Below are 16,141 nucleotides of genomic sequence, written 5' to 3'. Positions count from 1 at the left end.
AACATAATAATAATTAATTATGGTACTTCTTAGGCACTCTTCTAAGCACGGTGGTGGATGCAAGTTAATCGGGTTGGATGCAGTCCCTGTCCCCCAGGGGGCTCCCACTCTGAATCCCCACTTTACAGATGAGGTAACTGAGACTCAGAGAAGGGAAGTGACCTGCCCAAGGTCCCACAGCAGACACCAGGACCTGAATTTGGGCACCTTTCTCTTCCTCCCGTGGTGATGGGGAGAAAGGGGAAGTCCGTGGGGGATGGTTCAAAGCATTTGCAGGCAGTCTTACCAAGTTCCAGAATGTCATGTACCATAAAGTTAACAGACCGGGACATCTCCCTTCTTCAGGAAGAGGTCTGCAGAGGGCCAACGCTGCTAAAATCTGCCCTTTCCTCTCCATCCAAATTGCTAGCACGCTGATCCAACCACACATCCTATCCTGCCTTGCCTATTGCATCTGCCTCCTCACTGACCATCTGGCCTCCTGTCTCTCCCCACTCCAGTCCATACTTCGCTCCGCTGCCGGGATCATTGTTCAAAAAAAAGTTCAGTCCATGTCTCCCCACTTCTCAAGAACCTCCAGTGGTTGCCCATCTGCCTCTACATTAAAGAAAAACTCTCTACCTGTGGCTTTAAAGCACTCAGTCAGCTCTCCCCATCCTACCTCATCTCACTCATCTCTTACTACAGCCCAGCCCCGACATTCTGCTCCTCTAGCGCCAGTTCACTCCCTGTGTCCTGATCTCATCTATCTCACCACTGACCCCAATCCCACATCCTCCCCCTGGCTTGGAACTCCCTCCTCCTCCAAATCAACCAGACCACCACTCTCCCCACGTTCAAACCATTAGTAAGGTCACATCTCCTCCAAGAGGCCTTCTCCAATTAAGCCCTTTTTTCCCCAGCTCGCTCTCCCTTCTGCATCGTCTATGCACTTGGATCTATGACCTTTGGGCACTTGGTATTCACCCCACCCTCAACCCCATAGCACTTACATACATTCTTTAAATTATTTATGTTAACGTCCACCTCCCCCTGTAGACTGTAGGCTCGTTGCGGGAGATGAATGTGTCAGCTAAGTCTGCTGTACTGTACTCTCTCAAGTGCTTAGTACAATGCTCTGCACATAGTAAGCACTCAATAAATATCACTGATCAAAATCTAAACTACTTGTAAGCACGAGCAGCTGGAGGATCCAAGGAAAGAGCCCTGCTTAGTCAGAGCTTCCCCATTTCTGGAATATTTATAGATTTTTCTCCAGTTGCCTGGGTAAGGCTATAAGATCCTAAGACTGACCTGGCTGAACTGGAACATACGGTTAGGCTACCTGAACTCAAAGTTTAGAGCCCCAGCTGGCTCTCTATCTTTCACCTACCTGGCCTTCCAATCTGTCTCTCTTTGCTTTGGTTTGCCCTATTCACAGAATGGAAGGGGTGTCAGTCATCGGTCCGTAAAGGCCAAAGTCTCCAAAGTGCTTCAAGACAAACTGCGGGGAGAGCAGGGTCGCAGGAGGTTAAGGAAACCTAGGACACTGTGAACAAGTCATTAAACACAACCAAATTAGGGCCAAAAGGCAGTCACATCCCAGTGGTCTGGCAAGAGAGGGAACCTGACATTAAAGACGGAGCGTTGCAACCCCAATGACTGATTCTCATTAAACACCACCTCTCTGAAATTAAGCCAATTTTGTGTTCGGGTGTGGTGTCACGTTTACATCCCACATTCTTTGTCTATGTGTCTTTTTGGTAAAACAAGACTTGCTGATTTGCATTTCTCTTTCCAAGAACAAGGGGACTTTTTTTGCGGGGGGCTTGGGGGAGGTAAATACCACTGTTGTTTCAGATTTGGGGCAGTAACCTACTGGATAACAGGGTGATGAAAATTGATATTTATTGCTCTAATTTCTCCTTGAATTCTGCAGTTTCTCCTTTGCTTTATAAAAAGTACCGGGAAAAGACTGAAATAATCAGATAGTGATTTGTACCTCTAAAGCCCAATCAAATCACCTTATCCTCAATTATTGGATATCAATAAAAACAAACAAGTTACTATATCAAATAAGTTGCTGCTTGTTTTATTCCAAAACAGCCTCTGGCAGAAGCCAGAACCTTTCGCTTGGGTGCTAGAGAAGGGTAACAGTTATTGTTATTATAATTCCCCACATATTTTACTCAGCTGAGCAATAAAGAGAAGCAGCATAGCTTAGTGGAAAGAACACAGACCTGGGAGTCACAAGACCTGGGTTCAAATCCCAGCTCCACCACGTGTCTGCTGTGTGGCCTTGGGCAAGTCACTTACCTTCTCTGTGCCTCAATTTCCTCATCTCTAAAAAGGAGATTAAATCCTACTCCCTCCTACATTGTGAGCCTCAAGGTATCCAACCTGATTATCTTGTCTCTATTCCAGTGCTTAGTACAGTATTTGGCACACAGCAAGGGCTTAACAGATACCACCATTATTAAAGCACATGGAGGAAATTGCTTATGTACCTTAGCAGGCGATATAATAGTAATGACAGTATTTGTTAAGTGCTTACTATGTGCCAAGCTATAGTTATTTCTTGCAGATGGCAATTTGTTCCCTTACCACTGAAAGTACAGTTCTAATATCATTAGCAGCCACAGACTTTCCCTGCCTGTGAGAAGAAAAGGCAGCGGAGAACAGTGAATTAACAGGTAACTCAGGGATTGTGTCGAATCCTATTATCTTGTATCTACCCCAGCACTTAGTAAAGTTCCTGGCAAATAGTAAGAGCTTAACAAATACCGTTAAAAAAAATGAGCCCTTTCCGTGCACAGAACACCATACTAAGTGCTTGAGAAAGTATAACAGAGTTGGTAGACACGTTCTCTGCCTACAATGAGCTTACAATCTAGACCCTTGAGTTCTGATTTAATTTTTTAATGTGAATTTGAACCTCTCTAATTTCCTATGTCTCCGTGCAAGTACGTTCATAAGTGAGCATGTGCAGGTGCATGGAGAGATGTGTTTATGTACATATATTGTGATTACTTAGGTAAAGTCTACCAGTTGGGTTTCATTACACTCATTCATTCAATCATATTTATTGAGCGCTTACTGTGTGCAGAGCACTGTACTAAGCACTTGGGAAGTACAAGTCGGCAACATATAATGACGGCCCCTACCCAACAATGGGCTCACAGCCTAGAAGGGGGAGACAGACAACAAAACAAAACATGTAGACAGGTGTCAAAATTACACGATTTGGACCCGATACATGGAAGAATAGGGAAACATAGTTACCACAAGGCAACTGCAAACTGGCTGTGAATTGGTTTCTTGGTTTATGGGGCTCGGCTAGCAGAAGTGTGAAAAACCTATTACCATTTATTCATTAGCATTTCAGAGGGAATCAAATGCAAGTGTTTAAATTCAATGTTCATTGAGAAATGGATTTAAAACAGTGCAAACTGGTGCCTGGATGCTAGTGCCTACGGATTAAGTGTCACAGAAATGTCACAGAAGCGATTGAAGTGCAATGGTCCAAGCCTTATCAAGTTGAAACTTGAAGTAAAATGAGCTATATAAGGCTTCTTTGTCTTTCATAAACTTCTTGAATTTCATTGGGTGTAACAGAAGTCATGTACCATTTCTGTTGTTTTCAAATCATCTTCCCCCAACCCCTCTACTTCTCATCGAAACTATTGTCTCAACACGATTTTTAGATAACTTGGGCATTTATCAGAAGGCAACTACCACTTCGTGGGAGGAGAGACTATGCAAAGATGCTGGAAAGTAGTTCCATTGCAGGAGCATGTGAATGGAACTGAAAATATCTCAAGAGTTGAGAACTAGGCAAATTGGGAAAGTAGAAAGGCAGGAACAGGACAAGAGGGATAAGGGAAAGAGATGGGCAAAAAATGGTAAGAGAAAGAGGAAAGGGAGAGAGATGTAAAGTGATGGGAGAAGGTGGATCCTGAAGAGAGTGAAGAGACTGGGAGAGAGACACAGAAGAGAAAAGGGACAAGTGGCAAAGGAAGAAAAGACAAGGGACAGGAAGAAGGGGAGAAGGGGACAGATTGACTAAGTGGGGAATAGAGTTGGCAAGATTAAGGGAGGAGAAAAAGAAAGAGTAGGCAGAAGAAATTAGAAAAGGAAGGAAAGAGAAGGGGAGGGGAGAAAAATCCTAACATGCTCATTATTATGGGCATCCACTACTATATACGATATATAATTACATCCAACAATGCCGTACACAATAAACGTGCAGTGAGCTCTTCAGCTATGGGCTTTTTTTGTTTTATTTTCAATGCTACTTGTTAATTCCACTGTACTAAGTGCTGGAGTAGATACAAGACAATCAGGTTGGACACTGTCCCATGCCCCACATAAGGCTCATAGTCTTAATCCCCATTTTACAGATGAGGAAATTGAGGCACAGAAAAGGTAAGTGATTTGCCCAAGGTCACACAGCAGACAAATGGCAGAGCTGGAATGAACACCCAGGTCCTCTGACTCCCAGGCCCAGTCTCCTTCCACTAGACCATGCTGCTTCTCGACATTAAGGCAACATGCTCTTTCTGCATTAGTGTGGTATTTAGCTGTGGTTTTTGTTAAGTGCTTACTATGTGACAAGCACTGGAGTAGATACAAGATAATCAGGTCAGACACAGTCCCTGCTCACATAATAAGCTGGGGGGAGGACAGGTAATAAATCCCCTCTTAAACAATAATAATAATAATAATTATGGTATTTGTTAAGCACTTACTATGTTCTTGTGGTATTTGTTAAGTACTAATTATGTGCCAACTGCTGGAATAGACACAAGATAATCAGATTGGGCACAAACCCTGACCCACATGGGGCTCATGGGAAATCCATTCCTTCAGCTTCTCTCCCAACCCCAAAGTGGTAGAGGCCTTCTAGACCATAAGTTCTTTGAGGGCAGGGGATATGTTTACCCACTCTCTTGTATTGTGCTCTCCCAAGTGCTTAGGACAGTGCTCTTTACACAGTAAGTGCTCAATAAGTACCACTGGTGATGACGACTCTGCCAGATGCCTACAGACTCGAAGCACTTGTGCACGTGTGTGGGTTTGTTCTTTCCTTGCTCTTCCCAAGTTTGACGTACTTCCGGATCCTCACATGTGTTCCATATGCATACCCATCCCACTGTATTCCTTACAGGTTTCACAGCACTTCCCATCTTTTCTGAGTACAAAACAGTGGAATCTGTGTTTAATGACAAAGCCCCAAAGGAAAAAAAAAATGGCAGCAGAATCAATGAGCTACAGTTGGGCTTACCTGGTAAATCATCTTCATCTTCACTGAAAACATTGGGGTTGAAGACGGGCAAGTTAATGTAGTCCATGGAAATTTTCCGTACTTCGGGGAGATATATGGTCATCTGTCTAGGCTGAAGGTGCAGTAGGCTTGTTTTATAGATGACTGGAGGAGAGAAGGAATAGAGGGGAAAAAGCGATGAATCGGGTGTATCAAGGGGAGGGGGGCTCTGGCAACATTCCTACCACACCAAGGGCCACTCCCCAGTTTGAGAAGTCAGGGAACCAAGGGTCCCGATCCAGGCTGTTTGAAGCGGCCGTCTATATCCAGCTGGTTCTGAGTCCAGCTGCGTCCTTTTACCAGGGGGTGGAATTGAATAGCTTCAAATCCAAAGAGTCACACAATGCCTTAACTGCATCTGAACAACGTAGATGGAGGAACTTAATACAATCAGATCCTCTCAAATCATTTGTTTTGCAGCCTTTAATTCAGCCATCCATATAGCAACAATCCTTTCACAGGGCGTAGGCTTGCAAATCACACTGCAGAAATAACTGGCTCAAGGCAACCTATCAGGGATGACAGATGTCAGCAGTGCTCATGAGAAGTGAGGAAACATTGGCTAGGCTGGACTTCAAAGCAGAGTTTCATATTCTTGGAGCATTGGATGACTGCACAAAAACAGGACTACGGGTAGAAGCAGCATGGCCTAATGGAAAGAGAACAGGCTAGGGAGTCAGAGGTCAAACAGCAGAAAAGCGGTGGAACCAGGATTAAAACCCAGATCTATGTGACTCCCAGGTCCATGCTCTTTCCACCAGGCCTCACTACTTCTCAAATCGGAAAATTGTCAGCAAATTCTGGAATCAGGGCCACAAAGCCAACCAAGATAGTGCTCCCAGACAAGGGTCACAGGAAACCTATTGTATATCTGATCAAGCTCAATACATGGGTCGGGAAGCCTAAGAAACAATCCTGTCCATCACCTGAACAAGCAGGCTCACCTCTTTTACCCATTGAATATTTGCCAAATTACGGTAGTCTGATCCCCATTAGATGGTAAGATCCTTTTTCATTTCTACTGAAAGTTCTCAAGGAGCCCATTACATGCTGCTGATAGAAATGATATCATTTTCCCCTGAAAGGATTACTACTAAGAAAGAACTCTTTTTGATGACTCCTCAGGAAAGAGGGCTTTTGGCCTAGAGTTTTGACCACCCAGATGCCAGGGCTCTACCCAAATGCTGACTCCCTAATGTTTAAAAAGATAAATTCAATATCGAAAAGTGAATGGGTTTAAGTGTTATCCTTTTTCTGTTTTAATCAGTCAGTCAATTGAACTTATCGAGCACTTACTGTGTGCAGAGCACTGTACTAAGCACTTGGGAGAATACAATAGAACAATACAGCAGAGGCATTCTCTACCCACAGGGAGGTTACAGCCTAGCTCTTAGTAGTTTGTTTATGGTATTTGTGAAGCGCTTACTGTGTGCCAGGCATTGTACTAAGCACTGGGGTAGATACAAATCAATTAGGTTGGACACAGTCTCTGTCCCATATTGGGCTCACAGCCTTAATCTCCATTTTAAAGATGAGGTAACTGAGGCTCAGAGAAGTGAAGTGACTTCCTCAAGGGCACACAGGAGACAAGGGGAAGAGTTGCATATGGGAGTTGAGTTCTGAAATTGGAGCTCTAGTTAGAACTTAATACAGTGCTCTGCACATAGCACTGTGTCTCAGTGGATAGAGCATGGGCCTGGGAGTCAGAAGAACCTAGGTTCTAATCCCAGATCCACCACTTGTCTGCTTTGTGGCCTTGGGCAAGTCACTTCACTTCTCTGTGCCTCAGCTATCTCTTCTGTAAAATGGGGGTTCAGACTTTGAGTCCTATGTGGGACAGGGACTGTGACCAGTCCAATTACCTTGTATCTACCCCAACTCTTAGTACTGTGCCTGGCACTTTTTAAGCACCTAACAAATCCCACAATTATTATCTTTACTATTATAATTAATAAATACAATTGACTGATTAAAATGGGAATAGGTTAAGAAGTGAGTTTTACCAGAGGCCATCTCAAGAGAGACATCTCCGTTACCCATTTCTGGCACACTTCGCTCCCTCCCAGAGCACTCCGGAAGGCATTCTTGAGTATGGCTTGTTCCAAGGGAGGGTTTTACAAGCAGAAAACATAAGGAGCTTTACCTGCACCAAGGTTAGTTGGCAGGAAGGTGGCCAATCCAACAATCTTAAACTTGGTTCCCCAGATATTAGACGTGACCTGAGCAAGGTAGTTGTGCTGCAAGAGAGACAAAAGAAAAGTCTCAATCCTCTTCAAAAAAACATTTTTCATACCAGACTAAATGATGACTAAGCTTTTGGGTTTTTTTCAAAAAAAGGACTCACAGAGCATGAATGAATGAATGAATGAATGGTATTTGTTGGAAGCTTACTATGTGCCAGGCTCTGTACTAAGTACTGGGCTAGTACTGACTACGATATGGAGGGTTTTGAAGCATAGTTTGTTTACCAACATGAATATCTTGACATTCTGAATTGAGGGGAAAAGTGGGGAGCTTATTAACTTTATTTTTCTAGGCTTCTGTCCTTTTTCCTTACAGCAGTTTAAAAGAAAGCTGCCTGGTGGCAGACAGCAGAGACAGTGCTATTAAAAGGCTAAGTGCTGGGTAGGTACTGACTATGATTATAGTTGGTTCCGAGGCATAGTGCTTTAGTGTACATGAGAAGCAGTGTGGCCTCATGGATACAGCACGGGCCTGGGAGTCAGAAGGACCTGGGTTCTAATCCTAGCTCCACAGCTTGTCTGCTGTGTGATCTTGGGCAAGTCACTTCACTTCTCTGTGCCTCAGTTCCCTCATCTGAAAAATGGGGATTAAGACTATGTGCCCCGTGTGGGACAGGGACTATGTCCAACCCGATTAGCTCATATCTACACCAGTGTAGTGCCTGGCACATAGTAAGTGCTTAACAACTATGATTAAAGAAAAAAACAAAAAAAAACAAAAGAAGCCAAAGATATTTATATTCTGAATTGAGAGAAAGGGTGGAGCATTTGTTAACTTTATTGTTCTAACCTTCTGTCCTTTTTTCTCACAAAAATGTAAAAGGACCAAGGCATCTAGTGGCAAAGACAGCAGAGACATAGTGCTATTAAAAGGCTATGGAATTTTTGACTCACCCAGCTGAAAAACAAATTGACCCATGATGTCTGATATTACTGCACCACCTTTGTCACAAAGCATTTTACTTTTCAGAACCCAGGGGCTGACTATAATTCTGTTGACCCCTCAAGACTTTAAGGTCCTCCCCCTAGACTCTCAGCTCTTTGTGGAGAGGGAACATGTCTACCAAAATGATGTCCTCTCCCAACTTTTGCATACACCCCTCTTACTCAAGCACTCACTTCACCTAAATAATTACCTGCCTTCTTGCTCCTAACTGTAAATCGTAGTGCTCTTCACACAGTAAGCATTCAATAACTGCCACTGATTGATTTTTGTGCTGATCTTGGATAGATAAAAAGAATGGAAACCAAAAGCTGAGAACAACCAAGAAAGGGTAAGTCCTACAGCCTTTGAAAGAAGATGTGCAATACTGACCCGTAAATAAACAGAAGACTATCTGGTGACCCTTTTGGAATCCAGGATCAAAACGGTACCTGAGTGATATCTTCCAGTGGAAACTCTCTGCGAGTTAGGCTTGGTGAGCCAATTGAGGGTTTCCTTATCGGTAACCGAGGTGACCTGGATATCTCCTGAGCGGCTCGAGAAAGCTTTGGAGACTTGCGGGCTTCAATGTTGATTCTGCACAAAAAACAAGGTAATGGGCCATCAAGCATACATAAATAAAATCAGTTAAAAAGTTCATACTGACTAGCAGCTAATGTTCTCTGACCTACAAATGGTCTTTCTGGGTCTCTCTTCTCTGTGAATGATGGGCTGAAAGTAAGCGGGAACGGGTCGGAGTTTGGCTCCGCTGAAAGAAAACGTCCTGGAAGGGGCATTCTGGGGCAATGAGGAGAGGTGGTCACCAGCAGCCAGAGCCCCATCTTCCCCCTTTAACTTTGCCTCAAGTCCCTGGGTTGTACATCTCGTGACGTCTTCAGTGTTTTCCCTAGTCACAGTTTTTCTCACCTGTGGCCACTGTACCAAACAGTTCTGAATGACCAATTTCCTTATTTCAAAGTATTTTGGTGGCTCGGTGTCCCACTGCTTTGGCTTTGAGGATGAGGAAAGGAGTTACTGAATTATGTCAAAATGTGTGGCATCTATAATTCTATATAAAATGTATGAGGATGAGATCACTGTCCTGTCCATCTGTATAGGAACACATAGGCCAATGGGTATCCCAGCTGCTAGTGGATACTGGTTAAATATGTTAGGGTTATCTCACTGGGATTATGTGTCAGTTTCTAAGATTATCCAAAGGCATGGCTCTATGGGGATGTGAACTACTTGGGAACTACAAAAACTTGGATTGGGGTAGAGGAATGGGAGTTTGGGAAAGGCACATGCATAGAAAATAGTACTCGTTTACTCAAAACCAGAAAGGCCAATGACTTTGTCATTGCCCAGAGTTCCTTTATGCAAGCATTTTTTATTTTGACACAGAATGACACAGACGGGTCCCCAAGCAAGGGTCATTCTGACCCCGTGCTCACCGTCTTTCCCCTGCTGAGAAATCCCTCTTCCTATCTTTGAAGCCCACTGAAATTTCATCTCCACCAGGACACCATTACCTATGCATTTCTCCTCTCTTGGTGATTTTTATCCCTCTACCCAGCACTCCGCGCTAATCATGCACTAATGCACTCGTAATCACCTGTATACACCCCTCTTACTCAAACGCTCACTCACCTAAATAACTGCCTTACTTCTTCCCCCAATTGTAAATTATTTTTGTGTATCTCCCTGACTTGACAGTAAGCTCCTTGAAGGCAGGGATCATCTACTAGCAACTCAACTGTACTCTCCTGGGGCCTCAGTAGAGTCCTCTTCACACAGAAACAGCTCAAGAAATACTACTGATTGACTGACATAATAGTGAGTTGCCAATCTTGCATGTTCCTGTGCCTCAGTTTATTCAATATATATGTATAATATATATATAATATATATATGCAATATATATGTGTACATATATACATATATATTGAATAAACTGAGGCACAGGAACATATTATTTTACATATAATTTTGAGCAGCTGATTTCCTCAAAGAAGATATTATGGAGAACAATTAATCTTATTTGTTGAGCACTTACTGTGTGCAGAGCACTGCACTATACTGTACTTGGGAGAACAGTCAGTCCATCATATTTAGTGAGCACTTACTGTGTGCAGAGCACTGTACTAAGCTCTTGGGAAACTACAATACAACAGTAAACAGATACATTCCCTTTCCATAATGAGCTTACAGTCTAGAAGATGTAATAGAGTTGGCAGATACGCTCCCTGCCCAAAAGGAGCTTACGGTCTCCATGAGGAGCTTAAAGTCCAGGGAAGTAATGATCGATAGGATAATGTTTCAAAATCATTATGAAATGTGCTCTGTGTCCAATACTTTTACAAATTTGGAGAATATGATCTTTAGGATTCCATTGGGAAAATGATGATACCATGGGAACTTGTAAAGGGCCAACTGGGTGGGGGGGGGGTATATCTGTTCTAGACTGTAAGCTCATTGTGGGCAGGGAATGTGTCTGTTTATTGTTATAGTGTACACTCCCAAGCACTTAGTACAGGGCTCAATAAGTGCTCAATAAATATAGCTGAATAAACTGAATGAATGAATGAGAGGGCTTTCTTGCCTGCATCATAGAAGCTTGCACCGAAGCTGAGGAAATATCTTACATTTCTTCTACAATTTCGTTTGACATTGTTGCATTAAGTGCAGAGGGGAATTAGTTTCCTAGCAGCTAGGCTTTTACCAGCATTTAAGAAAATGTTTCAGAGAGCCAGTAGGCCCCTTTTTCCTTTGTTCTTCACTTAGTGCTTTCAATTGCAGACTTTGAGACATTTGCTTCAAACTGGACACTCAGCATGCTGCAGCTGTGTTTTCAATTGAATGAGGCATCCGGGAGAGTGAAAGACAGAAAGAGTCAGGGGAACATAACTACATTATTATTACCCATGCTCACCACAGAGATGAATTTCAACGGCTTGATAGGTAGCCTACTGAGTAGCTTTTCCTTTCAGGGAGCAAAGCCTCCATCTAGAAAGCTGAAACTGCTACCGGCAGACTTCTAGATGGAAAGTCTCTGACCCTCCTCAATTTAATTATAGGGGTGTCAATGACAGTCTGTCAGTCATTCGATCACATTTGTTGAGCGCTTACTGTCTGCAGAGCACTGTACTAAGGGCTTGGGAAAGTACACTACAACAATAAACAGACACAATGACAGAGACACAATTACGGAGCAGATAAGCATGAGCGTAACCCGCACACACTCAATGTGAGCATGGGTAGGGATAAACAATACACTCCTTTCCCCTCCTCCCCCGGGCCCGCCCCCCAGAATGAAATTACCTGGGGAGTTTGGGTGATTTGCTAGCTCTAGTGATTTTGGGAGACTTCTTAGCAGCCCAGTCGTCACTCAGTTCGATATCACTGGAATCCGAGCAGTTGCAGCTGTCAATCACGGTAGAAATCAAGCTGTTTCCATAGATTTCATCTGGCAAGACAGGTACCCGTACCCGCCATAAAAAATTTAGGATATGTTGCATCGACTTGGGCCCGAGCACAAGTGTCCCATTGCTGGAAGACAAGGCTAACTCAACCAGCAAAGGGCAAACTTCGTACGGCTAAGGGTGTGGCAGGAGACATGGGGGGCTGTATTTTGTGGCATGACCTTTTAGTCTGGAAGATGAATTCTGCCAAACCATTTGCCATCCTTTCCCTATGGTCTGTATGCCATGGGTCAAAGTCCACAGGCCTGGAGCCCACTGTCACAGGGCTAATTCAGGCCACAGGACCAGAAAAATGTGGATCCAAGTAATTAATTTGGTTTGAGATGGACCCCTACAGATCTTCAGGAAGAACAGGCCCGTAAGGACACAAGAACTCTCTTCTCCTTCTCCTCTCCCGCCACCCCCCAATAGGTCATCTGTATTATTAGGGCAAACCTAGGCCCCCCTATGCCTGGGATGATCCACTGGGTTCTCGTGGCCCAAACTGCCCAAGGTTCCAGGGTATAAAGCAGGAACACCAAGAGTCTGGTGGGAATACAAAGACCATGTAAGACCCTCATCAACCAGGGTCTACGTGTGGAAGCAGCTCACCAATGTCAAGGTAGCATAGCTGTTGGCATGGTAGATGAATTCAGGACTGGCTAAATGGAGGCCAATTCATTCACTCATTCATTCAATCGGATTTATTGAGCACTTACTGTGTGCAAAGCACTGTACCAAGCACTTGGGAGACTACAATATAACAATAAACAGACACATTCCCTGCCCATAACGAGCTTATAGTCTTAAGAAGGCCAAAGGAAGGAGCAGCAGGTGGTAGGCCTAGGATCCTGTCCAGAGACTTTCCAAATTCATTTTGCTTGCTGATCTTACCATGCTAATTAGATTCCACATCCTCAGATTTACTTCTTGATTCAGAATGCACGCTGACCAAGACAGTGTGCTTTATCTCCATGAATCTTGTGTGAAATCAATCTGAAAGTTCAAACCCGAAGATCTAGCACTTTTCCTCACTTAATTTGAATTCATCAGGTAAAACTATTATACAGTTAACCCAATCCTTTTTTAAAAAATTGTATTTGTTACGCACTTACTATGTACCAGGCACAGTACTAAGCGCTAGGGTAGCTTCATGATAATCAGGTTGGATATCATCCCTACCCTAAATAGGGCTCACAGTATTAATCCCCATTTTTACAAATAAGGTAACTAAGGCACAGAGAAGTTAAGTGACTTGCCCAAGGTCACGCAGCAGGCACATGGCAGAGCTGGGATTAGAACCCAGTTCACCTGACCCCCAGGACTGTGAGCAGAATGCTCTTTTAGCACTATTTTAGCTTATAATGCTGTTTTAGCACTATTGTGACAGTTCTACAGAATCTAATTCTTATATTACTTAAAGGTTATGCTCTCCTACTTGGAATTATGACTGAAAAGTTGACCTAGGTTTAAGTACTTCCCTTTGAGGTATTTTGACTAACTTGACTGGAGTAATTTAAGCCTACTTCAATTCAGCACTAGATAATGGCATCTATTTAGTACAGCTAATGCCAGATCGAGAAGCAGTGGGCGCTTTGGAGTCAGAGATCATGGGTTCAAATCCCGGCTCCACCAATTGTCAGCTGTGTGACTTTGGGCAAATCACTTAACTTCTCTGTGCCTAAGTTACCTCATCTGTAAAATGGGGATTAAGACTATGAGAACCCGTGGGACAACCTGATCACCTTGTAACCTCCCCAGCACTTAGAACAGTGTTTTGCCTATAGTAAGTACTTAATAAATGCCATTATTATTATCTGTTAGCACAAGATTTTTTTTGCTGAGTAGGATGTGAAAGGTAACACTTTGAAAATTAATTACTGTATATGTGTTCCCCCAGACCACTAATTCAAAAATCTTTCATTTTTGGCATGCATTAACATTGCCATTTCATCAGGTAACTATACTGAATTTTTCAACACTCATTTAATGTTTGTATTGTTTGGGGAACTCATTAATGCACTTTACATTATTTCTGTAGGAAAATAGTCTTCCCTATGTGCACTTTCTTTTGACAGTTGAGTTTCATGGAACCAGTTAAGAGCACTGACAATGATACAGCAACACTCAATCTTCTTGTGAGGGTAAAGAAGATTGGTTTGGCTTCTTTTTCAAAGACTGGTTATGTACACAAAAGAGGGGTAAATTCACTGACCAGAGGAAATTCAATATTATATTTCATTCATATTCAAACATGGTTAATCTTAGGTTCTGTCATTAATCTGGGGAACCAAAAGACATGTTACCATAAATAGTGCCAATCAAGGAAGAGTGGGAAATGGTAGACAGGGGAAGCAGCATGGCCTACTGGAAAGAGCCTGGGCTCTGGAGTCAGAGGACCTGGGTTTAATCCAGGCTTTACCACTTGCCTGCTGTGTGACTTTGGGAAAGTAACCACTTCTGTGTGCCTCAGTTACCTCATCTGTAAAATGAGAATTAAATCCTCCTCCCTTCAATTTAAGATGGCGTGCCCCACGTGGAACAGGGACTGGGTCTGACCTGATTAGCTCATGAACAGTGCTGGACACATAGTAAGTTCTTAACAAATACTATTATTATTATTGTTATTATTGACTACAACAGAAATCAGATCTCCTAAAGTCTGTGGAAGAGGAAAGTGTATATGTGTGCATGTGGGCAAACTACTACAGTGTTTTAAATATTTTTTTATGATATTTAAGTACTTACTATGTATCAAACATTGTTATAAGTGCTGGGGTAAATACAAGTCAATTAGGTCAGACACAGTCCATGTCCCGCACGGGGCTCACAGGATAAGTAGGAGGGAGAACAGTTATTGAATCTCCATTTTACAGTTGAGGCAAATAAAAGTCACTCACTTGCCTGAGGTCACACAGCAAGTGAATTGCAGAGCCAGGATCAGAACCCAGGCCCTCTGATCTAGGGCCCATGCTCTTTCCACTAGGCCACACTGTTTCTCCAGTATGCATCAAGGCTGGCAATACAGTCCAAGGGAACTTTCTCACTGCTGGTGGATGAGGCACCCAAGGTAAGGTAGGAAGGATGAGTTTAAACTTCTAGAAATCAGCCAGTTGGATGGCTTCGAATTATATTTGAAGTGTTATAAAGCTGTAGGGATCATTCTTAAAGTTACTGGTGGCCAGAGGAAAAATGTGTACAAATTAAAGAGTTAGCATAATGTCTAAAATAGTATTCCCCAACCTTTTTCTTTGTTGACATGTTCTCTACCATCTCCCAAATCATAGCAGTCATGCAATACATAACAACAAGATCCCCAAATGAAACATCAGCTTTTGGGTGTACATTTTCTACTACATGTTGGGTTTCCCTGGGCCTGGGAGAAGCAAATGTATTGGGGAGAAATATTAATTCTTTTCAGGCTAACCAGGGAACATTTAAGAGAGTGCATTTCCCAAAGTGAGCACTTTACTTCAGTCTCACCGTAAAAATCACCCGCTATTAATGAATCATGTAAGCTGACAAATGACAAAACTAAGGAACAGAATGAGGTATTTGGGCAGATTGCTTTTTGCGTATTTGCCGACAGGCCAGTTGCAAACACTTTATTAAAAGGGTTAAACCTTACTGCTTCCAGGCTGAGGTAATTGGGGAAGAACATGGATGAGATTTATGATTGAATGGGCTCCTCAATTTAGCATCCTTTCCTATATAGTAGGCCATGCACTTTCCAATATCCTCTTGGTTACAGGGCTTCATGTATTTCCCAGGAAGCTCCTTGGAAAGGTCTAAGATTTAACATGGGTTTCAAGGCTTTGATGTCAGAAAAAGAGTCTAGTCAGTAATTGGTCCTAGCCAATGAGGGCTACAGAAGTAATTCCATCTTGATCAGGCATTATTGTGATAATACACCTAACCTCTGATCTTTCTGAACATTAACAATTTGGGTGTAGAATTAGGAGGAGCAGTATAGCCTAGAAGAAAGTGCCCGGGCCTTGGACCTGGGTTCCAACCCTGGCACAGCCACCAGCCTGCTGTGTGACCTTGGGCAAGTCACTTCATTTCACTGCGCCTAAGTTACCTCATCAGTAAAATGGGGATTAAGACTGCCCACGTAGGACACGGACTGTGTCCAACCCAATTTGCCTGTACCTACCCCAGTACTTAGTACAGTGCCAGGCACACAATAAGCGCTTAACAAATACAATCATTA

At 43.1% G+C, this 16,141-nt stretch overlaps 1 protein-coding gene across 3 annotated transcripts in view; it reads right to left on the bottom strand.

Moving 5' to 3' along the window:
• The window catches only part of TULP4 (TUB like protein 4), a 269,950-nt gene that overhangs the window by 11,560 nt on the left and 242,249 nt on the right, over positions 1-16,141 (bottom strand). For all 3 annotated transcript variants that reach the window (XM_038770540.1, XM_038770541.1, XM_038770542.1), the window contains 4 exons: positions 11,789-11,933; positions 8,920-9,064; positions 7,446-7,539; positions 5,264-5,407 (listed from right to left, as the gene is read on the bottom strand). In XM_038770540.1, coding sequence (XP_038626468.1) covers positions 5,264-5,407; positions 7,446-7,539; positions 8,920-9,064; positions 11,789-11,933 — 528 coding nt within the window. The remainder of the gene's footprint in view (positions 1-5,263; positions 5,408-7,445; positions 7,540-8,919; positions 9,065-11,788; positions 11,934-16,141) is intronic.

This window comes from Tachyglossus aculeatus, chromosome 2, assembly GCF_015852505.1.
Source record: "Tachyglossus aculeatus isolate mTacAcu1 chromosome 2, mTacAcu1.pri, whole genome shotgun sequence".
In the NCBI taxonomy this organism is placed as follows: Eukaryota; Metazoa; Chordata; class Mammalia; order Monotremata; family Tachyglossidae; genus Tachyglossus; species Tachyglossus aculeatus.
Note: the sequence above shows the minus strand (reverse complement) of the source record. Positions and strands in the feature narration are given on the sequence as shown.